Consider the following 25,531-nt stretch of genomic DNA (forward strand, 5'->3'; position numbering starts at 1 on the left):
TCCGATACCGATATCTGAATTTTAGTATCGGCCGATACCGATACGATAGAAACAGAGCTGAATTGATTTAAATCTTTTATATATAGACATAATTCTGCATCACAAGCCTGGTCAAACATGTAAAAACAACACAATTTTAATTTGTTCAGTCAGTGCCACAACTAATGTGAAATAAATATTAAGGAAACAGAAACGGACAAAAACAAAAGGTTGACCACCTTGATCAAACATTTAAAATGAACATCAAACCTTTCAAATGGTGCATAAAGTGCTTTTAGGAATGCTAAATATAAAGTAAAATAGATAATTAAGCATGACATGAAATCAGAGAATTAGACAGAATAGATCTACCCTAATAGATTGGGCACATTGCAACGACTCCTGATCTAGAATCGTTTTCAATATCTGATTAAAAATCTGCCAAATTATCTGGAAGCTGATGTTTTCATAGTAGAGATGCTTCAGGTTCTTTGTTAGAAATATAAGTTTTCATTCCTCACAGGACAGAGAATGCTTCAAAAGGAAAAAAAAAAACTGGCTTTTCTTTGTTTCCCATTTGGGTTTTGAGGTCGATCGTTTAATTGGATCTCACAATATTTTACGTAGACTTTTAAAAAAACTGCGTGTCAAATAAAAGGACATGCAGTGTCACTTGGTGTCAGCATCAGCCTTAACACACGGCTAAATCTGGTGTCTGATGTTTGGTTGCTGGCGTCAGGAAGCAGCTGCTCTCACTATTGTGTGTCTGCTGAACGTGGCGGGTTCTGCATAAAGCGAGCGGTTCATGCGTGCCGATGTGCAGACATGTCTGCGCCAACGCTTGACGTTTGCTCTGGTTCTTTTTGTGCGTGTGCCAGGCGGCTGCAGGGAACATCATCAACATGTTGTGGCAGCTGATGGAGAACGGTTTGGAGGAGCTGAAGCTCTTGCAGACGGTGCTGGTCCTGCTGACCACCAACACGGTTGTTCACGACGAAGTCCTCTCAAAGGTAAAAGGTCAACACAATCATGACATAAGTGTCCTTCTTTTACTCTACCCTGATGCGAAGGTGGCGTACCTTAGCTTGAATTATTTCTGATGTGAATAATTTTCACTTTCATTCTCAACTTAGTCAAAACTATTTTGATGATTAATTTAATACATTTTAGCTTTTTGAGTTTTTGGTGTCTTGCCCCTTTAAGTAGCTACCAAAGATATCCATCTATCCATCCATGGACCTTACCACAGGGGCCGCGTTTCATTGGCTAATGCCCATTTCACGTCCCAGCGCAGCTACCACGTGCGTGACCGTCTCACAAACACAAGCTACACAGGCTAATGTACATTGTGGACTAGCAGACCGGCAGAAAGTTTTTGCGTCAGGACTCGAAAAAGAATGGTTCTCCACTGTCAGTGGGGTATCTGTTCAGGCGATGTCAGGTATCCTGATCGTATTTGTGGAACTAAAATTCACAGATTTCCAAAATCTGAAACGGAATGCTTTGCTTGGATCAAAGCTTGTGCACGACCGCATTTGCAGCTCAACCGTCGTAGGATCAATAAGATATATTGTAATAATTTTGAAGTTTGAAATATTGTAAGGTCTTCAGGAGGCCTATAATGTGTGAACAATGACCCCCGAGTCTGAAAAGAAGAAAGTCAATAATTAACACATCCATTATGAAAACCTTTTAGCTAAGTACAGCATAATGGCAGTACCGATACAACTTCTACACCTTATAGCCTGTCTGTTACACGGTCTTCCGTTTGCTGAACAGATCAATATGCAATGTGTACCGTATCTGACTCACATTAAAGATTTTATTTTACCTGAAAAGGCTTTTTACTAAACTGTAATCGTGTTAGCCACGCTAGCACCGACTACCGAGTATCAGGCCTAGACACACTCAAACATTTGCCAACAACAGAAATCACTGATTTCAAAAGTAACCCTCAAAACCATGAATGCCCGACTTACCCAGCCTTGCAAGAACAATAGGCATCAGTGATCTTGTCCACAGCTATATTTATGCTGAGGGTGTGAGGATCTGCTGTTTTCCTCATCAACCGGTAGCATTTCGCTGCGACGCGCACAATGTTGGAGGCATCGCGTGGCTCAAACACCTTGATGTCGTCCAAAAAAGATGACATGAACTTGTTGGTTTCCCTGTCCATTGTCGTGGCTGATATTTTGTAAAAATCCAGCAGAAATGCTACACTAATCGACTCAGAAATACTCTGCAGAGTCAGTCGAAATGAAAGATGCTATGTTTACATAGATACTAAGCTCCGCGAGGCTTTGTTTGTGAGACATGCAGCCACGTGGGATTTTAGGGGGCGTTTCTGGGCGGAGCTTGGTAAGGTCCATTGTCCATCTTTTCTTTTATGTAGCCATCTGTCCATCCATTCATCCGTCTTTTTCGTCCATCTTTTTGATCGTCCATCATTCCATCCATTTTATCTTTCATCCATCTGTCAGTTCATCCCTCATTTTCTATAGTCTTTATTTTATCCTGCTTTCTGATCTTCTTACAGTTACTGAAGCAGTTTTATCTATTTTACTTTTTAAGTTTATCAAAATTTCTAGGAATTTCTACTGAAACTCCTCCTCCAGAACTTACACCCTAACACACACACACACACACACACACACACACACACACACACACACACACACACACACACACACACACACACACACACACACACACACACACACACACACACACGATTATTTCTCTTCGTCACCATTCAGAATAAGCCAAACAACAGTCAGTAAAACAGCAAAGAGAAGCAGCACGTTGGGGTTATCAAGTCTTTAACAACCTATAGACGTGTCAACCAGCTGTTTGGTGTGAACCCAGGTAACTCAAACGTTTCTCAATTCGATACACATTGCCACAACCCTAATCCCACAAATGCTGCTTGGACTTTTCCTGGAAGTGCTAAAGTGGTGCAGCTCTGATGCATTGATGTACATATTCCACGTCTCTGAAGAGTCTCCTGTGTCGTTTTCAGGCCATCGTGTTGTGCTTCCGTCTCCACTTCACCAAGGACAACATCACCAACAACACGGCGGCCGCCACCGTCAGACAAGTCGTCACCGTCGTCTTTGAGAGGATGGTCGCTGAAGACGAGCGATTCAAAGGTCTGCATGATTAAAAAAAAAACAATGAGCCGGAACAAAGATACAGTTTCAGATTTGCTGCTGTTGTTGCTTTAAAGAGACGTAGATCTGAATTTTAACAGTTTGTTTTTCCTGCTTGGATCTAAAAGCTGTGGTGGCTTAAATGTTGTAACAATGTTCTGTATCTGGACTAAAGGCATTGCGGAGCAGCCTCCTCCCGTCCAGGGAAACACCAACCGACGCTCCGTCAGCACCCTGAGGCCCAGCGCCAAGGACGCATACATGCTGTTTCAGGTTAGTCCACCAGGAGGCAGCAGTCCTCCACCCACCTCTCCATCATGAGTGTTTGAGATTATCTAAAGAAAGAAGTGAAAATGTCTAATTTTATCATCATAATTATGTGGATCTTAAAGCTGTTACTCTTGTCAGAATTTTCTCAATGGCTCCTTGTTTTCTTACGCTTTGCCTGGTGTTGATTACCCACAATGCCTCTCTGTGTGCGAGGGTCTCTGTTCTCCCACCAGAGCTAAGTCAGTGCACTGTTTCTGCAAGTTGGATACAACTCTCTATTGTACCAGATGCTTCTGCCCGCAGGACCTGTGCCAGTTGGTGAACGCTGACGCCCCCTACTGGCTGGTGGGAATGACTGAAATGACCCGAACGTTTGGCCTGGAGCTGCTGGAGTCGGTTCTGAACGATTTCCCTGCTGTTTTCTTACAGGTACGCCCTCTCTCTTATTGAGGTAAATAAAGATGTTATTTCTGTGTCTCTATATTAATTTTGCGTTGTCTCCCAAAGCACCAGGAGTTCAGCTTCCTGCTGAAAGAGAGGGTGTGCCCTCTTGTCATCAAGCTCTTCTCGCCCAACATAAAGTTCCGGCAGGGCTCTGGCGCCGCCGCTCCACCGGCACCCGTGGAGAAACCCTACTTTCCCATTTGCATGAGGCTGCTGCGAGTGGTTTCAGTCCTCATTAAACACTTCTACAGCTTACTGGTAAGGACTCAGTTTACCAAACCTGATCCCAGATGGATTGTTTCTGTGCATATTTCACTCATGTCTTTGAGTTTTGATACAAAGTACATTAGATATTTCAAAAAAGCTGGAATTTGGACCTGTTAATTTAAAAGTTCTAAATGCGATCAGCATCGTTTGTTCCTTCAGTTTCTGTGTTATACATCTGTCCACCTTGATAACGAACAGAAGCCTAAACTGAATACAACAATGGAGGATGAATGAATGGTTGCGCACAGTGAATACTGGTGATCTTAGATGAACTGATGTGTTTTAATTCCTCTAAAACCAGTGATTATGTGTGAAATGTTCCTGTTTGCTTGTGTCTGTTTCACAGGTGACTGAATGTGAGATCTTCCTGTCTCTGCTGGTGAAGTTTCTTGACGGGGAAAAGCCTCAGTGGCTCCGAGCCGTCGCTGTAGAATCAGTCCATAGGCTGTGTGTGCAGCCGCATTTACTATGGTAAACACGCGTTTATCTATACGCATTCACTCTTTTCATTTAAATTGATCCTGTTCCTCGTCTATCTGACCTGAGGATCAGTGGCGATCAGTGGGGAGTCCAAAAGGTGCCGTGGTCCCATCTTGAAAAAAATGTCCAGGTCATAGAAAGACATACAGAGTCATTTTTTTAAATCAAAACATTAATGTAAAACCCAATAAATGAATAAATAAATGTATGAATTTGTATTAATATACATATATGAAATATATATATATTATTTATTTTTACTGGCCTGGTCTGGACACCCTTATTGAAATTCTCTGGGGGCGCCACTGCACTGAGATGTTTGCCATTCTTTTTTTCTTTCTTGTTTTCATTTCCTCGAGTGTTCACATTTTGTTGGTCCCTTGTTTTGTGTGTGTTTCTAACAAAGTGTTCCCCCTCTCCAGCTCTTTCTGTCAGTCTTACGACATGAAGCAGCACTCCACCAAGGTGTTCAGAGATATCGTTAACGCTCTGGGATCCTTCATTCAGTCCCTTTTTATTGTCCCAAACGCTGGCAACGCTGCTGCTGTCAGTGCGCCTGCTGGTTAGTTACCTTCATGGTTAAGTTGGTGCTGAATATTAAAGAAAAGAAAACGTGTTAAAAGGCCTTTGAAATTTGATCTTATAAAATAAATGTAGGTGCATTTTAAATGTAAAATCTGTTAGAAATTGTCTATTTGAAACAGTGAAACGCTTTAAATAAAACTGCTTTTGTAGGAAGTACACATGTTTTTTTTAATGTTTTTCTATTTTCGTCACTCTTCCTCTCTAGGTGGGTCAGGGTCAGGGGTCCAGGGCTCGGCTCAGGGTGTTCCGGGCACAGGAGGGGGCGGCGGCACCTTGACCACACAGGCTGCGTTCGAATACCGCGGCACCTGGATCCCCCTCATGACTGTTAGCATCCAGGGCAGCGCCAAGGCCACCTAGTAAGGGTTTCCTTTCATGTTTATTACACTTTTGAAACTGACAACATATGTTCTGTACACACAGAACATGGCTGTAGTGAAACTCCACTAGTAGTGCAGCTGATAATTGAATATTTCAGCAGGATCTTCCACATGCGGATACAAGAACCTAACTAGCTGCAGATGTTCCCAGCAGCTTGCTGGTTTGAAAAAACAAATGTTAGCCACCGAAAAATTCATAATGGCTGCCATGGTCATCAAGGAAAATTTATTGTCTCACTAAAACTGGCGACATTTATCACAGTTGAAGACTTTTTGTGTCAAATCATACATAATTGTACCCGTAGAAATCACATTTATAGATGCTTTTCTGTTTTTCATAATAGTCACCATGAATGTCATGAAAAATTAATTTTTGCTCTAAAATTACTGTTTGCATTTTGAACCATAGAAGTAATATATTTTTCCTTGATATCCTATTTCTCTGTTTCTTGTGGTTATTTTTCAAAATGGTTGTACTGGAGAATATATGTTTGCACTAAAATCAGCAGCAGTTGTTACCAGTTGTGGTCACGGCTAACCAAACAGTTTGGTTCGCCAAATGGGTAACATTTTGTGGCAATAAATGGTTTAAAAGCCTTGTAAACGGCAGCCATCTTGAAAAATTGCCATCGTCTTACAATCTAAGTAGCTAATGGTAAATATTAAAACCATCTGACCTGAGGGGTGACTATACAAATTTTTATGCTTGTATCCAGACCTGATTTTTTTTTCCAGTATTATTCTGCATTAAACTGTTATAATCATTAATTAACCACAATAGATCAACAGATTTGCAATAATCAAATCAAACCCGTATCTGCTTTATGCTGGAGTGAAGCTGAATGTTTTCGCATCTGATTCGGTCTCGACCTTCTCCCCCACCCAGCTTGGAGATGCTGGACAAGGTGGAGCCTCCGTCCATCCCAGAGGGCTACGCCATGTCGGTGGCCTTCAGCGCCCTGCTGGACCTGGTGAGGGGCATCACCTCCATGATCGAAAGAGAGCTGACCACGGAGGAGGAGGCAGCTGCAGAGTTCAGGGAGACTCACCCTGAGCAGGAATGGAAACCAGAGCCAGGTGGGAAATAAAGCTTCCTCTGATATTTGTGTTAAATGTGACGACTGCATGTGGACAGGTAGAGTTTTGGCTAAAAGATTTCAACAAAAGGTTCTGTAACCTTAGATTGTCAGTAATATGCTTGTAAGAGTGACATATGAAATAGAAATACAGACATCTCTTAATTTCCCAAAGCAATTTAAAATCCAGTTAGCATCTCGTTTTTCTTTTCAGGGGCCCACTTGGTTTGGGAGGAGATGGTCAACGCCAGCTGGTGTGGTCTCCTGGCTGCCCTGTCTCTGCTGCTCGATGCAAGGTAAGAAAAAAATATTAGTTGTTATTCAAACAGAAAATCATCCTTATCAAGCTATACTTATATAGTTTGATAAGTATAGCTTGATAATACTTATCTGTCAAATAATTATGTCAGACCTTCACCAAAAAATGAAATAAAATGACCTGAAGTTAGTAGTTGTGACACAAAATGTGTAAAAGTTAGCATTAGTTTAGAATTACCGTATTTTCTGGACTATAAGTCAATTTTTTTCTCATAGTTGTATAGTCCAGAGTGACTTATACATGTCTTTTTCCTTTGCATGATGTGTTTTTTGGGATTTTTTTGGACTTGTGAGACGTAGTTGGGCTTTTATGTGCTAAACGATAACCACGTAAATGTTTATGCTTCCAGCACCGACGAGGCGGCGACGGAGAACATCCTGAAGGCGGAGATGACCATGGCGTCGCTGTGCGGCCGCCTGGGCCTGGTGACGCCTCGCGACGCCTTCATCACAGCCATCTGCAAGGCCTCTCTGCCGCCCCACTACGCTCTCACCGTCCTGAGCAGCAACACCTCCAATCTCTCCAGCAAAGGTTCCCACACACAGTTTTTACCCACACAAAGAGACAATCTCAAGCCGACTACTGTTTGTTCACAACAAATCCACTGAATTAAGTTTGGATTTTCAGTGGATCTAAGCTTTCCAAAGAAACATTGGAGTCTTGTTTTGGAAAGTTTTCCTTAAAGCCTGTTTGCGCGTTTTGCAGAGCATCGCTGAAGTCTTAGCTGCCGTCTGTGTGCTTGTGTTCTCCACAGCTTACTCCATCCAGGGCCAGAGCGTGCAGATCATCAGCCCCTCCAGTGAGTCCCATCAGCAGGTGGTGGCCGTCGGGCAGCCGCTCACCGCTCAGCCGCAAGGCACCGTGGTGGTGAGGACGCACTTACACGTTTGATATTTTAAATATACACAGAAGGCTTTTTTATTATTATTTTGAATCAAAGCAAATTTTGCCACCTGGGCTCTAAGAAAATTTCCCAAAAGTTCAGATGTTGCTGTTAATAATGGAGAATTTCTCTCCAAAACTAATGAGCAAAACTGGTCGGGTCCAGTTCTCTGCGACTTAAATAAAATTTAAAGAAGTTCAAAAAAAGGTAGAATCGCTCATCTGCATAACTGATGTGAAAAAAACCCTAAACTGACTTTAGGGAAAGTTCACAAACTCAAAAGCTTTCTAAAAACAAAATGAAAACACTTAGAGTTTTGTTGATGGCCTCCACTAATAAGTTTTTTTTTTTTTAATTAACCGATTAACTAAATGTTCAATTCAACAATTATCCTTTTTCTTCTTTCCAAACAATTTCATATATTTATTTATCTTTCACGGAAAATGTTTTTATCTTTTCCATTCCACAAAATCAAACACAATACCAACATAAAGTTCCTGAAAGTTGCTCAACTTTATTCTTTTAAGTCACATGTGTCAAACTCAAGGCCCGCGGGCCACATGTGGCCCGCCATGTCATTTTATGTGGCCCGCCCCAGCATTTTATAGGCCGATGCTTGACTTAAAATAGGTTTTGAGCACGAATTGACTACAAACTACATCTCCCACAATGCATTCCGATTATTACCAGCCAACATTACGACTTCTCGCCACTAGAGAGCAGCAGAGTCACCTCAAGCTGCTTATTGATTTTTCCAGCGAATAAAACTGAGACATCAACAAGCTAACATCAAAACGTCCAAGAAAAGAAAAATCGATTTACAAGTAAGACTGTGAATGAAGATGTGTGTGAGTTGGTGTCAGGGTGGCAGGTCGCGCTAGACTTTTTTTTGTTATCCGTTATCTTGACCAACAACATAAAAAAATCGGTCATGTACTATTTTTATCCGTGAAATTACAATAATATTAACATCGGCTGTTTAGTCTCATTTTATGCGGTTTAGTTAATATTCACCGTGAATCCAGATCCCATCACAAATTAAGCAGATAAATGTATCTACATTTTTCTCCGTAGTGACAAAAACCACCCCAATAACTTTTAATAAATTAAATTAAGCGACTTCACTTACATTAGCATCACATCACCCGCTGGGGTCTGAACAACTTCCTCCTGGTTTCCATCTGCAGAAAAATCTGCGCTAATTCATCAGTCAGTTGGATCTGTCTGATCCAAACAGATCAACTGAACTCTGAGAGTGTTTTACCCTGCGCGGTCCGGTGTGCGCTTTTACCAGGATTTTTTTTTTTTTTTTTTTTTTTTTTTTTGCGTGGTTTCGCTTCTCCGAAACGGACAGATGTTACGTCTGCAGCTCCTCCAGAACGCCGCTCTCCTGTGTAACGTGAACCCAGAAGGCTCCATTTGTTAAATCCGCTGCCGGCTCCTCAAATGGATTAAAACAACGTTGCATTCTCTTTAGTTTTCTCTGGTCTGGAATGGAAACTTGAATTTAACGCGCCATTTCAACCAAAGGTTTGTAATGCGCTTCCTAATCAGACGCTCCAAAGCGTCCGGTCCATAACTCTTCAACACGCTGTCAGCTCCCGGTCAGAAAGACGCATTTAGTTCAGAGATGAGGTGGCCAAGTCTAGTTTTCCAGAGCTAGCATCTGTAACTTTAGATGCATTCCTTCTCTAACACACCTGGACCATTGACTCATTATAAGCCTCTACAGAACTGAATGAGAGAAGTCAACCTTTTGTCTGGGGTGTTTTAGCAGGGATGCACTCCTGATTTGTACCGTCAATGTGGCCCGTTGAGGGTGGCCAATATGCTGAAGTGGCCCTTGGTGAAATTGAGTTTGACACCCCTGTTTTAAGTTTTCAATCTCAGCCTGTCGTTCTGGACAAAGAAATGTTGGCAGCCTTTTGGAAATCTAAGCTAATGAAGCGTTCTGCTTTTTTCAGTAATACTAGAAATATAAAGTGGTAAAAATGGCAACTAATAATCTTTTTTTTTTAATATTAAAAGCTTTTTTTACGACGCCTAATGTTTCATTATTTCCCTTTAACAGCAGGAAGGCAATTGAGTCAATTTTTTTTTCATGATCAACAATTTTGAAGAGCATTTTTGTTTACAGAAACATCATAATGAATTTTTTTTAATGGTTTCACATGTGTGTGATTGTTTTTTTTTTTTTGTTTTTTTTTGTTTTTGGTTGTTGTTTTATTTTGGGGTGTTTAAAATGTCTTCCAGTCCCAGTGCCAAGTGATCTTTACAAAATGAAAATGTATTCGTCTATGAGAGAGGGCGAACTTGCATTACTTTTCCCATTTATCAATAATTTACTCGAAAAAGTTGTCAAAACAACAATATTATCGTTTATCGCAATTTATCACCCAGCAAAATGTTTTATCAAGTCTAACTGTAGCGGTGAAAACGAAGCATGTGCCGTTTTCACTCCACATGCTCCGTCATTCGTTCAGATTGTTTTAGTTTTAGGTGTCCGCTAAGCGTGTCACCGTGTAAATAATCATCTCGCTTTTATTTCAGCTGACTGCCAAAAACATCCAGTGCATGAGGACGCTGCTGAACCTGGCTCACTGCCACGGCACCGTGCTGGGGACGTCGTGGCAGCTGGTGCTGGCGACCCTCCAGGTACGACACACCTAGTCACTCGTGTAATTTGATTAGGGAGTTGAAGGCTTTACATACCTTATACTTGTACAAATAAACCAATGGAGACATACATCTCCATTGTTTTATTTCATGAATCTGCTCTGTGATGGATGGCGTCGGATCAACTTTGACAGCTTTTTCTTTCTCTCCCAGCATCTAGTTTGGATCCTGGGACTAAAGCCTGCGGTGGGCGGAGCCCTGAAACCGGGGCGAGCCGTGGAGGGACCGAGTACGGTGAGTTTTGTTTCCGTCTTTTTCACATAGGAAAATTATTCTCTCCTCTTCTACTACTTTGTCTAGGGCGACGGCTGTGTGTGGCGTAGGTGCTAACATCAGGAGCAGTCAACAGAAATGACCGAAAAATTGGAAATGTGGCCTAGAAGATAAAAAGATCATGGGGGAAATTCATATCTGGCAATAAATCGTTAAGGAATTCATAGTCAATATGCGTCTCTGTTCATCCCAGAAAACTGTCCTTTCTCCTGGATAAAGTTCTGGCCCCGGACGTTTTGTTTGCAGGTGTCGTAATCTTTGCTGCCACCTTTTACGTTGAGCTAACTGACTGTGAATGTGAACAGGTGCTGACCACAGCAGTCATGACGGATCTGCCCGTCATCTCCAACATCCTGTCCCGACTCTTTGAAAGCTCACAGTAAGAATTTTTCAATCTTCAATGGTGTCAAATTTAGTATTGATTTTAGTATAAGTTTAATATGTTTTCAGCTAATCAGCATCACATTTAGGCGATATGGACTTAAAGTTTTAGCACAATATTTAGTGGTACTATTGTGATAGCAATAAAAGTGACGATAAGAACTATTTACTTTTAGGTAACTGTGTGGTTGTGACTGCGTGTCACAGCAATTCTAGCCCCACAAACACAAATACTGCTCTTGAAAAACGTTCCCATTTGCTTCTTTAGGATACCAGTAACACAAAGAAATGTGATTTATATCAGCTAGATGAATATTGTAACTGTTTTTAGTCAGATTTTAAAATTTATTGGCATTTACTGAACAAACAGTGTGGAAAAAATAGTAAAATTAACAATTCAGACAGTTTTCGGGGATTTTAAACAATTAATTGGAATTTATTGTGACAACAATAAGTCAAAATTCTTATCATAATTCATTTATCACAATAAATGATAAACAATACGATAAATGTTCACCCCTAGTCACATTTATAGTTACAGTTTACCTTTTACTATTAAAGTAAAACAATTTTAAAATATGTACTTTTTTATTAGGTACCTGGATGACGTGTCTTTGCATCACTTAATCAATGCGCTCTGTTCCCTCTCTCTGGAGGCCATGGAAATGGCTTATGGAAATAATAAGGTAAGAAAAGTTTTCCAACTCACCAATATTTTCTCTTTTTGAGTTTCCACTGGTTAAAATCCAATCTTACATCTGCATTGCCTCACATCTTGTTTCACGCTACTTCCAATACTTTCATGCGTCTTGTTTTCTGGCCGTTGTTCAGGAGCCGTCTCTGTTCGCCGTCGCTAAGCTGCTGGAGACTGGCCTCGTCAACATGGACCGCATCGAGATCCTGTGGAGACCCCTGACAGGACACCTGTTAGAGGTAACCTTTACCTGCGTTAAGCCCGCCCACTAATGACGGCTAAAAATAGGCCGAGACGCTTAGTGGGAAACAGTTGGAAACATTTCATTATTCCCCCCACAAATATGCCAAATGAAACAACACTATCTTATGGTATGTTTGCACAAACAGATATTAGAAAGTGATTCTGCAGAAAGCTCAATTACTGTTTACTTAAAATGCCCTGTTTACATTGACAGACTGGAAGGCTGCAAGGACTTGTATACATTTTGCTGATGTATATCAGCGCCAACATCGTTATCGGCCGATTTTAGTCATTTTTTTGTACCTGGGCAGATATTGATAACCGTTGTTTCTGCCTTCTTTTTCACATCAGTGTAAGTGTTTGAGGTAATTTTGGGGTTGTTTTTCTGTGGCTGTGTGATAATGAGGCAGAATTATTGACTGTTTAGCAACGTCAGCAGTGTGGTGTTTTAATTTTATTTTTTTATTGAAATGTAATTTAAATATACATGATATATAAAATATTGGATATTAATCTACATTAATATCGGATGTCGGTATTGGCCCAAATTTTCAGATCCCTACTTGCATGTCAATAAATCTTTACATTTTTTCAAATATTTTCAAACCTAATGTAAACCCATAATAGCCTTTATGTTTTGCCCTGTGAAATAATGCAGGAAGTGTCAATAAAAAGTGACAAAGTTTTCATACTCATTGAATTTTTCCACACTGTGTCCCGGTAAAACCATGATCTTTAATGACCTCTGTTGAGATTTTATGTTAAAGACAAAGTAGAGTTACCTGTGAAGTGGAACCAAGGTGATATATGGTTTTAAAATAGTTTTTTGTTTTCATTTTGGAAGAAAGCACAGTTAACATACACATATCAATAATCTGCATTAAAGTTTATAGTTGTACCGTGACAAAATATGTCAGAAGTGTTGAGTAACATTTCTACATTTGGACATCTGTCTCAGAGTGTTGAAAGGTTTCTTTACATCTTCCTTATCTCCCCCTCTCTTTTGCACACGTTTGTTTTGCAGAAGGTAAGCTATTATTTTTTTGGACCACTTCTTTTTCTCGTTTATTTTTTCCCCTCATGTCTCTCTCTTCTTCTCTCTCTCGCTGTCCGACATAAACTTGTTGGATCCGAGACGGCGCTGAATGTCAGAATGTGTCCGCAGTTTGTTTGCCGTGTTAATCTGATTCATCACACAGCAAGAATCTAAATGTGCACCTTCAAAGTCTGCCTATCTGAAATCTTTCCCTGCGCGCTTATTCAAATTCCTTCATAGTTTGAAGAAACTATGCTACGATTCATACTTTTACCACGTTTTTTTATTATTATTATTATTTTCCAAATGCAGAATGTGATTAAAATGTTGAGCTTTATGTGGACACAAAATGATACACATGGATCATCTGGATTCTGAATTTGTCATTTCATTGCTAAAATGTCTACCTGTTTACAATTACAGAGGTAGATCCAGCTGTGTATTTGTTCTGCTACTCATCCAGGCCTCTCCATGTGTATCCACACTCCCAACATTGCCTCGTCTGTAACAACCTAATCTACAGCTGCAGGTTGATCTTTTATGCGTCTGATGTTTTCGTGTCTCTTGTAGGTCTGCCAGCACCCAAACTCCAGAATGAGGGAGTGGGGGGCCGAGGCCCTGACGGCGCTAATCAAAGCCGGGCTCTCCTATAAACACAACCCTCCGCTCGCCCAAAATCAGGTAGGCTTGATCACACGCTCAAAAGATGCTCTTTTTTTCTTCTTTTCTTGTTTTTGCGGTAAATAATGTCAAACTTTATGGAGAAATATGTATATAAAAAAAAATTCCTAGACTTTGCTAATGCACTTTTTTTCTGCATTTGTCCTTCAAATTGGCTGTTTGTGATGCTGACATTTAGAAAGTCTCCGCTGTCACGTAGTAACCATGACGAGCACGCGTCTGCCAACTGCAAGAAAACGAGATAAGAAATGTCACCGTCATCTTGTGCTGTGAGACTTGGTGACCTTTACCTCGCTGAAGCAGATACAGGCGACACCATTAAGGCCGGACACAACAACTGTGCAAAAGAATAGATCTGCAAAACTCGGAGAAAAACATATCAATATTAGTAGTCGATGTGCATGGGTTCATTTCACCATCATAGATATACATTGCATTTATATTTTAGGCTGATTCTGTAAGATGTTTATGCCCATTTTTGTGGATTTTTCGTAATTTGTGGATATTTATTCTGTAAACTTGATATGTCAACACTCCTTAATGTAATTAACGATATTTTGACAAAAATAAGCAAGATTTTCAATTGAAAAACTTTTTGCTGCACAGTTATTGAAAAGACAACAAAGATTTTTATGTTTTTAATCTGTTATTTTCATTAGTTTGGTTATTAGTTTAGCTTTCCAGGGTTCAGGAACCTCTGATCATTCTTGTAACCTCTGTCACATTCCTCAGGCAGGCCGTTCAAATGTATTCATTACTTTGAATGAGCCCAATCCTCAATGTTATTATTTGCATCATCATCTTCTAATACCTGCATATCTTATTTCTGAGGGACATGGGGGAAATAATTTTGTGGCGTTGCTATGACTGCACCTGCCAGCTTTTAAATTGCAGATTTGCAAATCAAGAACCGATTTTCATGTGCAGGGCTGCAAATAACAATTATTTTAGTAATTGATTATTCTACAGAATGTTTTAACGATTAATCGATTAATCGGATAAGAAAACTTGGCACATTCTGCAGATTTCCCATATAACCTATAAAGTATTCCACTTAATATGTTGTTTTTGCCAGCAAATGGCTTTTTTGAGCCTTTATATTCAATTTATAGATTAATCGATTGCTAAATTAGTTAATGATTATTTGAATAATGAATTAATCGCGATTAATCCGGTTAATCGTTTCAGCCCTAGTCATGTTCTTCCTCTCCCCAAAGCGGCTGCAGCTGCTGCTGCTGAACCCCCTGAAGGAGCTGTCCAACGTGTTACACGCCGACATTCGGCAGAAACAGCTGGAGTGCGTCCTTCAGATCCTGCAGAGTCAGGGCGACAGCCTCGGCCCCGCCTGGCCCCTCGTGTTGGGCGTCATCGGCGCTATCCGCAACGATCAAGGGTAAGAACAACGGACGTGGCGGCGGTCGGCTGCTGGCGTTTTACTGACACGGACCTTTGATTCCTGTTGTTTTCTCAGCGAATCGTTGATCCGAACAGCCTTCCAGTGCCTGCAGTTGGTGGTGACCGACTTCCTCCCCACAATGCCTTGCACGTGCCTCCAGATTGTGGTGGATGTGGCCGGCAGCTTCGGCCTTCAGAACCAGGAGCTCAACATCAGCCTTACTTCCATCGGCCTGCTGGTGAACTTTCACTCGTCATTTCCCACAGTCGTGTTCAGTGAACGATGCACTAACTCGCGTCCTGACGAGGAGATAAATCCCCTTTTTGTCCTCCGTTCCATGTACATCCACAGTGGAACATTTCCGATTACTTCTTCCAAAGAGGGGAGGCCATCACCCAGGAGCTGGAGAGAGAGGAGGAGGCTCTGCAGAAGCAGGCGCTGGAGAAGGGCGAGACGCTGAACAGGCCGTTCCACCCTGCCCCTCCCTTCGACTGCCTGTGGTTGTGTTTGTACGCCAAGCTGGGTGAGCTGTGCGTCGACCCGCGGCCCGCCGTACGCAAAAGCGCAGGCCAGACGTTGTTCTCCACCATCGCCGCCCACGGGACCCTGCTGCAGCAGCCGACGTGGCACATCGTGGTCTGGAAGGTAGCATGCCGCAGGGTTTTCCCCAGTGTATTATAAGCCTTTGTGTGTTTTTGTTTTTATTAAAAAACAAACATCTCTGCACAGAGAACAGGACAACTCGTCCCATGAAGCTCGGGGAACCAAATCGGTCTCTGTGGCGCTTATTAAAAACTCAATAGACACGAAACGAAAGAGCTACTAAAGCCTCATAAATTAAATTTATCTATGCTGAAACAATTAGATCAAATTTAAGAGCATTGATATTCTCTTAGTTCATTTATACCTTGAAGAAGTATTTGACCTTGAATTTGAAGCAAACAGAGTTTTTTCCTTTAATTGCCTCCTCTTTGGCATCTTTCTTTGGTATTTTAGGTTTTGTTCCAGCTACTGGACTGTGTGAGGACATCCTCCACCACAGCGGACAAGGAGAAGATCGAGTCTGGAGGCGGGAACATCCTCATCCACCACTCTCGTGACACTGCCGAAAAGCAGTGGGCAGAGACCTGGGTGCTGACGCTGGCCGGTGTGGCTCGCATTTTCAACACGAGGCGGTATCTCCTCCAGCAACTAGGTGAGCCTGCAACAGACGCTACTCGTTTCGCAAAAGCTTCATATGAAAGTGTTGATCATCTTCAGGGGTGTCACTTCTGATACGATACCGATATTGAAGCTTTGCGTATCGACCGATACCGATATTGACCTGATACGATATCAACACAAATCAGATATTTTCTGTTACTTATTTTGTAGTGTGGAACATTAGAAATCTAGTGATGTTACTTAAACAGAGAACAATAGTTTTAGAATAAGTGACCTATTTATTGTTAACCAATGGGTCTGGATAGAAATGCTGGGGCGGACTAAATGCTTTTAGATTTTAGATGCAGGACGATGTAACTTTTCTTATGGCTGATGTCGGATCGGGACACCCCTAGTAATCACAGCCACTTCTTGTTGGTTCTGACCGTCTCGCCATGTTTCCGCAGGGGATTTCTTTGAGGCCTGGGAGGTTCTGTTGAACCACATCCAGTCGGCCGCCCTCAGTAAAAACAACGAGGTCTCGCTAGCCGCTCTCAAGAGCTTCCAAGAAATCCTGCAGATCGTCACGCCGGTCAAAGACTCGGACAAAGCCGGGGACGCTCTCGCCGCCATGGGCGTGCCCCCCGTCCTGATCGACCCGCTCTCCGCCTCTGGCCCCGGCAGACCCCTGGTGCGCTCAGACTCGCTGGTCGAGAGGCTGACGAGGTACAACGGCGCAGAGCTGCAGGCGCCGCCGCCGGGGGAGGAGTCCGCGCTGGAGGACTCGACGCTGTGGTGGTCCGCGTGGAACACGTGGTACCGAGCGGGAACGGAGAGCACGAGGCCCCCCAGCGGCCCGGCCGAGAAGCTGGCCTTCATCCCGAGCCAGCCCTTCCTCACGGCACTGATCCAGATTTTTCCGGCGCTCTACCAGCACATCAAAGCGAACTTCAGCATGGACGACCTGAAGAAGCTGGGAGTGATCCTCCACGGCGCCGTGTCTGTGCCTATAAGCAGCGACGCCTCGCCCTTCATCCTGCCTTCCTACACAGAAGCCACGCTCACTAGCCTGCAGGAAGCTGTGCTCACCGCTCTGGATGTGTTGCAGAAGGTAGGGCAGCGCGCAGCTGGGGCGCTGCGGAATATCGTGATGAAGGGGTTAATTGTGGTAAATTTGAATCTTTTCTGTTCTTTCTTGAAAATGTCCCCACTATGCTTTGCATCTCCACAGCTAAACGTCAGTGGTGGGGAATATGGATTTCTAATTTTATCACGATGTTTTATGGTGCTATTGTGAAAACACCAGAGATTGTGATTAAAAAACAAACAAACTACTTATTACGCATTTTGTAGAGAACTGGATGGTTGTGACTGCAGACACAGCATTTATAGCACCACAAACACAAGTACAACTCCTGAAAATTATTCCGATTTACAGAGGCATTTACTTTAAAAAGTCTGATTTGTAAATACTGCACACAATAAGTGCACTAAATCATGATTTTGATGCTTTTGTGGAACAAACGGTGGAGAAAATAGTAAAAATAACATTTCCGATTTTACTGTCAATTTTTAAAAATTTTTTTTATCTACCATCAGGAACTGAAATTTAGAATGATAAATCAAAATTCTTATAAGAAATTTTTCACGATAAATGATAAATGACACGATAAATGCCCACCCTCCATTAAAGATGTACATCTGTAGGGAATTCAAAGTGTATCAAAACACCAAAAATATTCAGAGCATGCAGAATTTGTAAATAAAATGTATAATTTTGCTTATTTATTTTGTTGTACATTTATGTCTGCATGGAAAAAGATAACTCAGTATGGCTACTAGTTTTTATGAGGGAGCCATGGCCCCCCCGATCCCCTAATTGTGGTCGCCACTGGAGTCGATCATGTTGTTTTTGTTTGGACATCCAGTCAGCGATTCAATGATTTTGGGAGTGTTTAACTAAATTAGAGGGGCAATATAAGCTGTGTAGTTGTGTTTTTTTTTTGTTTTGTTTCAAGTTGGCTATGCAATTATTGATCATTGTAAATATCAGTTATCAACTATAACAGCAATGTTAGTGTTGGATAGTGATATTCGCTCAAAATGTTCCCATCAGTGCATCCCTAATTGAATCCAAGCAGGCCATTGTTACTGCAACACTCCAAATTGTGCAGCCCTAATTATGGGTTATTATATGATTTATTTTACCTCGTATGTCAAGGATTAAAAAAAAACAATAGTTAAAAGCTCTCTGAGTCAAAAAAAGTAATGATATAAATGGTTTCAGCAGGACAGGTTTTCAGAGCTGCTTCGGGGGAAGATTGTTTGTTTGCATCATCTAATATGCAGTCCTGCGGTGAATGTCAGCGGTGTTTGTTCCTCTCCTCCCTCCCCGCTGCAGGCCATCTGTGTGGGCCCTGAGAACCTGCAGGTCATGTACCCGGCCATCTTTGAGCAGCTGCTGCTTTTCGTGGAGTTTTCCTGTAAGCCTCCTCAGTACGGCCGGGTGGAAACCAAACACGTGGCCAACGCTAAGTACAACCAGGTACGACCTCCGACTCACCATGCCACCTCCACGCAGGTGTTCTGGATGTTTTGTTTGTTTGTTACATCAAAGGAGGCTGAATATAATCCAACCTCCTATCCAATCAAACTATTCCTCACATGCTTATGGAGTTGTTTTAGAAGCTGCAAGCTATTTCTTTCTGAAAATTCCTCCCTCCTGCATAGATTTGGCTCCTAACATGCACATAATTTAGCTTGTGTTGCCACTTTTCTTTAGTCTTTGAATTATTGTGAGAGAGATTGCAGTAGTTACAAAACATCTAACTACAGCATCTTTGTTTGCACGCTGGGAAACGACAATTTCTTCAGTCAACAAGTTCTCAGACCTGAGAGACGCCGCGTGTTATCTGCACAGAATGATGCCAACCGCTGTGATTTAAAACCCAAACAAAATGTCGAGAAAAATGCTCGCAGAAAATAATGTGCTGTGTGTTATCCACCGGATTCACGACCGGGTTCAGAAAAAATAAGGGCCTCCGGGTTGGAGCCAGTTTTGGTGCCCAGTCCCCCCGCCAAAAAATAAATACAATCTTTTACTCATGCAAAGCTACACATTAGGATGTATGAATTGATGGATGGTTGATTTGAAACATATGGCAGATGGCTTCATGAAAGATATGCTATGATGTCATCATTTTTTATATATTTGAGTGGTGTTAAAATTTTGAAAATCCAACAATATTGAAGAAAAAAAAAACACCACATGTGAAAGGAGCCAGAGAGTTTAATTACATGTAGAATACCCCAAAAAATAAATTGCTTTTTCTTGTGGGCCTCCCCAAAACCTGGGGCCCTGGGCGACTGCCAGTTTCTAAATTCTAATGATGATGTTGATGAGAGATGTTCAGATATCTAACTCTACACACAACCTTATGTTCTGCAAAAGTATTCACGTCACTGTTATCTTTTCGATATTTTGTCCTACTAAGATCAAATCCTTCATAGATTCTGTGTGATTAAGTACCACATTAGTGCATGATGTGGTTTTCACATTTTTACACACAAAACAAACAAACAAGCAGGCAGAGCTGCAATGAATGGTTTAGATTATAGGTGTCAAACTGAGGCACATGGGCCACATTTGGCCTGTTGTTTAAATATATTTGGCCCACTGGTTTAATAAGAGATTCTACCAGCCAGCCACCAGATGGCAGAAGTGTTGCTAATACTACAAATCCCAGAATGCTCTGCTGGTGCCACAGATTTTACTTTTGATTCCATTTGTGTGTAAAGTATCAAACGTTGCTTACTCCAGCATCGATGTGTAAGCAAACTGAAGGATTTTTTTTTATTTTATATTTTTTTATGTTTACACTTTTGACAGTTGTGGTTACATCTGAAGAGAAGGGAAAACTTATGCACAGTGAGGTCGTCCATACTAGCTTACCCTTGCAGGGTTGCGTGATGCCTGGCGCTTGATGTTATTTATTTTGACCCTTAGACATAAATTAAGGGTTTCAAACAAAAAGACACAAAGTCTAGACTGAAATATTTTGCTCTCTTACATAAAATTCCAACTAAAAAACTTGGACGGTTTTGGTTGTAAAGCAGCAAAGTTTCGAAAAGACAGTGGACGTTAATTCCTCACGTCTGATTGGCTCAGTTATCCCTGACTTATTCTACCCCCACTGAAAAAAAAAATATATAAAATAAAAACAATCATAATAGTTAATTTTCTGCAAAGTCAGCTCCTCTGCTTCAAAGCAGCCGGTTAATCTCAGTCTTCTTCTCATTCTGTTTCTCGGACCCACTCACCGCGGATAACCAATTTTAGATCCAGCTGTTTGCACCGGTGAGTTTCGCTATCTGCCTCAAGCCCCGCCCCCTCCACCTTCCTCCACCCCGCCCCCTCCCTCATCTATAGTGGCACTAAGCTGATCGGTGATGAGCTCCCTTCTGCGGCAGACGAGGAATCGGTCCGCTCGGTGTTTTCTCTCGTGTCTCATCTGCGTCTCACACTCACTCCATCCCTCCTCCTCCACCCTTCCACCCCTCTCTGCCTGCCACTAACTGGTCGTTGCGCCTCTGTGTGCACCGTCCGTGTGGAGTTCATTTTTCAGTTGACTTTGTGATTTTTGGTGATCCTTTTATTTATTTATTAATTTATTTATTTTTTACACGAGTGTGGCTCTCTTTGTTTCTTAAAGGCACACTTTGATGATTTGACTCTAACATCATGGGGCAAAACTAATAGCAGCGGTAAAGTTTCTTCCTTCCTGCTGTAAAGTGTGCCTTTAAATCACGCTTTCAGTGTTGCCAGATTTTGAAGAGGGAATCTTTTCTTTCTGATTTTTAGATTTTCAGGTTAATGTAAAATGTTTCTTTGGGGCGGGGGGTTTGCCTCCACAGGCAGAGTGGGTTGCCTTAAACTACGTGCCCTTTGCTGAGCGGTCCTTGGAGGTGGTGGTGGACCTTTACCATAAAACGGCGTGCCACAAAGCTGTCATCAACGAGAAGGTTCTGCAGAATATCATCAAGGTATTTATGCTGAATAAATCTGAGCTAAAATGTGAATTTTAAGAAGCATAGTCAAAGAAATTCATTCATAAAATCCATGGAGAGTTTTACAAGTTCTGACTTCTGACAGGAACAATAACAAAGCCGTTTTCATCATGTTTGCCTATGATAAATGCTACTATTTAGCCTCAGAGTGTTCATTTCTTTTAAGATTATTATGCAGAATATTTTCAGTAAGGAGGACATTTAGTTTTGTACCAGATCTGATGCCTTTAAGTCGTCTTTGCTCGTGATTCTTTCTAGTTTTACGTTTGTCATTTCTGTGGGATTACAGTAACTTGCCAGTTTGTGCAGACATAAAGTTTCAAAAAGAACTGATTTGTTATCAACCAACACGTTCAACACAACGTCTGCAGGCAGAATCTGGACTTTAATGTTGAAGCATCCAACATTTGAAAAGTGGCTCGTTGTTTTCTCGGTTCTGATTTGCAAAGATTAAAATCAATTTTTCTCTTCAGAACTCGCTGCTGACCTGCTGCAAACCAAAGAAATAAACTAGTTCTCCAATAAACTAGTTCTCCAATGTCTCAGGAAACATTTTTCTGCCTTAATCAAATCAAATTTTAATGAAAAGGGGAAAAAAGGAAAGAAAAACTAAATGACACTTAAAAATTATTTTCAACATGTTTTTTTTTTTAAACCAAAATAAGGAAACAGTCTAGCTACACTTTGCTAAGACAATGAAAAGTTGGTAGCTCCATTGTCCTTTACTTAAAAATAAAATCACTAATGTCTTTTAAGAACCCTAAAAGTCATTTGTGCATAAAATAGTTTTTCCACAGGCAGTTTCATCCGTTGCCAGTCTGTCCATCATTTCCTTACAGTAGGGTGATTTAATGAAGTCACTAAGTCCGTTTTTCTTTTTTTTTTCTTTCTTGTCCTCTATGTTGATTTTGCAAAATATGTTACATGTGAAACTAGATATGGATGAGTAAATAAATAATTAGATAAACGGTCCTTGTTTTCACATCCTACATGCTTTTGAGATGCTAATCAGTTGCTCCCAGTTGTAAAAAAAAATAAAATAAAAAATACCTTGTTGCCACAGTTACGCATCATAATCAACTATCTGCAAGTAAAAACATAAGAGCAAAAATCCTGCCAGTTGCACAGCATCCAAAAACCATAAAGAGCAACAAAAAAAAGACAAACATCAGAACAAACGCAGCAGAGCTGCTCTAAGTTTTATACATTTTCTTATAATCGTTCTTCAAACAATGTTCATAAGATTAAAATTGCATTGTTGTTTTTTCTTTTCTCTTTTTCAAGACTTTAAGAATGCCGCTGGGTTTGAAGTACGCCTGTCCGTCGGAGAGCACCTGGAAGCTCGCCGTGTCGTCTCTGCTCAAGGTGCTGTCCATCGGGTTGCCTGTTGCGCGCCAACATGCCTCGTCTGGGAAGTTTGACACCATGTGGCCGGAGTTGGCCAACGCCTTTGAAGACTTTCTTTTCACCAAAAGGTATGTTTTCCCCCCAAATCTCATTGACGCGTACGGCCGGTTTCAGAATGCTCTCGTGGTGCGCTAACCGTTTTTTTTTTTTTCTTCAGCTCTCCCCCTGATAATCTGTCCATTCAGGAGTTTCAGCAGAACGAATCGATCGATGTTGAGGTATTTTATCTGTTCGAGCGTCCAGTGACTTATCTCAGAAACGTTTTCGCTTCTTTTCTTTTCCCTTACATCATAATGGTCTCCTTCCTTTCAGGTGGTCCAGTTGATCAGCACAGAGATTTTACCATTTGCCAATTTCATCCCCAAAGACTTTGTTGGTCAGATCATGGCTATGCTCAACAAGGGCTCCATTCACTCCCAAGCTCCCTCGTTCACAGGTAAAATTAAGGCTGTCTTCACACCTGGTAGTCCGGTAGACTCGGTTCGTTTGGGGACTAAAAGTGCAACATTTATTACTTTTCAGCTGCGATTCGCTTTCATGCTGCACTGTGTAAAATGAACCAAGCACTTTCAAAAACCTGAGGCATCAAGAGGTACTGAAGGAAACGACACAAAGAAAAATGGAGTGGTGTCGGATTTTAGCTGGTGTAGCATTTCTCTTTTGTCTTTGGTAAAAGACCACGAGGCATTTCTCCCGCTAGCACTAAACTTGTGCATTGGATTGGTTGTATTTACCCAGAATGCCTTGCACTATAGTCCACATCCTGCTTTTGGAGCGGTCTCCGGTCCGCTAGGTGTTCAGATATGCATTCGAACCACACCAAAGTTCACTTGAATCAAACCAAGACCTAGCTTTTTACGTGGACTAGCGTTTGCTTTTTTTAGCCTCCATCAGAGTTCGATCGTGCGTTCACACCTCCCCAAACAAACCCGACTTTCCAGACAAACAAACTAGAGTCGAATGAAAGTGGCAGCAGCGACCGCTGAAGTGTCGCAAAAGGATAGCGGTCAGTTTAACTCTATAGATACCAATGTGGTTTTTCTTTCCGCAGAGGCTGAGATAGACGTGCGGATGCGGGAAGAGTTTTCGAAGGTGTGCTTCGAGACGCTGCTCCAGTTTTCCTTCAGCAACAAGGTGTCCACCCCTCAGGAGGGCTACATCTCTCGCATGGCGCTCTCCGTGCTCCTCAAGAGGGCCCAGGACGTCCTCCGACGCTACGTGGAGGACGAGCGGTTGAGCGGACGCTGTCCGTTACCGAGGTATGTCCGTACGCTTTGTCGCAGCCGCCACGTTTCCCTCGACCATAAAGTTGTGCAAATTGGAAGTACAGAAATAAATTTGCTTAATGGAGATGCACCCATTTTTAAAAAAAAACATTCAGCCAATCACAAACTTCGGGGTATTTTATTCGGATTTATCAACTAGACCAGCAGTAACTTTTTCCACACTCACATGAAAACGGCATCAACAAAAGAATACCATAAATTTACTTTGCTGTCTTACTCGTTTTTTTGCCTCTTATGATTTTCAGGCAGCAAGTGACGGAGATTATCTTCGTTTTGAAAGCTATAAGCACTTTGATGGACTCGCTTAAAAAGACTCTGCCAGAAAACGGTATTTTCCTCACCGTGCCTGAAGACATCCTTCCACTTTCTGCCTATTAATCTTTCTTCTTCTTTTTCCCTTCATGCAGTGGATGGCAACACGTGGGCTCAGGTGATCGCTCTGTACCCCACGTTAGTAGAGTGCATCACCTGCTCCTCGTCTGAGGTGAGCGCAGCCCTGAAGGAGGCTCTGGGGCCCTTTAAAGACTTTATGCAGCCGCCCATCTCCAAAGTCCAGAACGGAGAGTCCTGACCGGACTTACTCTCACACTCCCTGTTTTTATAATAATGAAGAAATCTTGAATCTGGATTCTTATCCCGGGGTGCTTCACAAGTGCTTGGACATTGAACTCCATTTACGACGACGCGAAGCAGCTCCCCTCCCCGCAGAGAAGGCCGGACGACTCCAGACTTAACATGCATCATTGTGTGCTTTTCATATGAGCTAATGACACTTAAACCCCTCCGCCTCCATTCACCTTCAGGCTGGCTGCAGTTGCCTGTCAACTACAAAAATAAAAGAGAAAGTTGCAGTGTTGCTCTTGGGTTTGGTTTGTTTCATTCTTCCGAAGATGCCGCATTGATGTACAGTGATTATGTTCTTAAGGAAAAGAAAGGCAGAAACTGATAGTACAAATGAAAAACCCAGATTTCTTTTTGGGGTTTTTTCACCATTTCCAGCAATGAAGTTCTTGCAAAATTTTATGCAAATAAAAAAAACTTCCCCAAATCTTTTAACATTCCATGTCACCTTCAGCCAGCCGTGTGAAAAGGGATGTACATGACTGTGTACAATAAACGGGACATTTCTCCAATCGGCTGTCTGCTTCATTACAAGGCATGCTCAGGGGAAACACTTCATCTGTTTGCTACACATTTCTTCTTATATATTTTTTAGTATGATGTGAACCGGAAGGATGAATATACAGTGTTGACAAAGTATTTAAGTAAATTAAAGCTGCAGCGCTTAGCTGCTCAGGCCTAAAAAGGACCTTAATTTGGTATCTCATGCCTGATGTGATGTCATCGGGGGCATGTAGGTATGAAAGTTTTTTTTTAAATTTTTTTATGGTGATTTAAATTAAGGGAAACAAGACA

The 25,531-nt window shown here is 41.7% G+C and overlaps 1 protein-coding gene across 2 annotated transcripts in view; it reads left to right on the plus strand.

Moving 5' to 3' along the window:
* mon2 (MON2 homolog, regulator of endosome-to-Golgi trafficking) overlaps nt 1-24,971 on the plus strand; it is a 40,035-nt gene extending 15,064 nt beyond the window's left edge. Inside the window, exons 4-35 of one of the 2 annotated variants that reach the window (XM_088006493.1) lie at nt 858-989; nt 2,999-3,128; nt 3,304-3,401; nt 3,702-3,827; nt 3,906-4,100; nt 4,456-4,580; nt 5,012-5,151; nt 5,380-5,533; nt 6,441-6,631; nt 6,845-6,926; nt 7,299-7,480; nt 7,704-7,816; nt 10,383-10,487; nt 10,662-10,742; nt 11,087-11,160; nt 11,758-11,848; nt 11,994-12,095; nt 13,706-13,816; nt 15,034-15,209; nt 15,288-15,450; nt 15,564-15,857; nt 16,209-16,407; nt 16,823-17,466; nt 18,757-18,900; nt 20,695-20,712; nt 21,270-21,398; nt 22,707-22,897; nt 22,987-23,047; nt 23,142-23,265; nt 23,881-24,088; nt 24,361-24,443; nt 24,523-24,971. In XM_088006493.1, coding sequence (XP_087862619.1) covers nt 858-989; nt 2,999-3,128; nt 3,304-3,401; nt 3,702-3,827; nt 3,906-4,100; nt 4,456-4,580; nt 5,012-5,151; nt 5,380-5,533; nt 6,441-6,631; nt 6,845-6,926; nt 7,299-7,480; nt 7,704-7,816; nt 10,383-10,487; nt 10,662-10,742; nt 11,087-11,160; nt 11,758-11,848; nt 11,994-12,095; nt 13,706-13,816; nt 15,034-15,209; nt 15,288-15,450; nt 15,564-15,857; nt 16,209-16,407; nt 16,823-17,466; nt 18,757-18,900; nt 20,695-20,712; nt 21,270-21,398; nt 22,707-22,897; nt 22,987-23,047; nt 23,142-23,265; nt 23,881-24,088; nt 24,361-24,443; nt 24,523-24,686 — 4,830 coding nt within the window. In that variant the 3' untranslated portion in view covers nt 24,687-24,971. The remainder of the gene's footprint in view (nt 1-857; nt 990-2,998; nt 3,129-3,303; nt 3,402-3,701; nt 3,828-3,905; nt 4,101-4,455; nt 4,581-5,011; nt 5,152-5,379; nt 5,534-6,440; nt 6,632-6,844; nt 6,927-7,298; nt 7,481-7,703; nt 7,817-10,382; nt 10,488-10,661; nt 10,743-11,086; nt 11,161-11,757; nt 11,849-11,993; nt 12,096-13,705; nt 13,817-15,033; nt 15,210-15,287; nt 15,451-15,563; nt 15,858-16,208; nt 16,408-16,822; nt 17,467-18,756; nt 18,901-20,694; nt 20,713-21,269; nt 21,399-22,706; nt 22,898-22,986; nt 23,048-23,141; nt 23,266-23,880; nt 24,089-24,360; nt 24,444-24,522) is intronic. The other variant, XM_088006494.1, reaches the window with a different exon arrangement.
* The last annotated feature ends 560 nt before the right edge of the window (nt 24,972-25,531 follow it).

Source organism: Poecilia mexicana, unplaced genomic scaffold (assembly GCF_051168715.1).
Source record: "Poecilia mexicana isolate PSO_F unplaced genomic scaffold, ASM5116871v1 scaffold_6, whole genome shotgun sequence".
Taxonomy (NCBI): domain Eukaryota; kingdom Metazoa; phylum Chordata; class Actinopteri; order Cyprinodontiformes; family Poeciliidae; genus Poecilia; species Poecilia mexicana.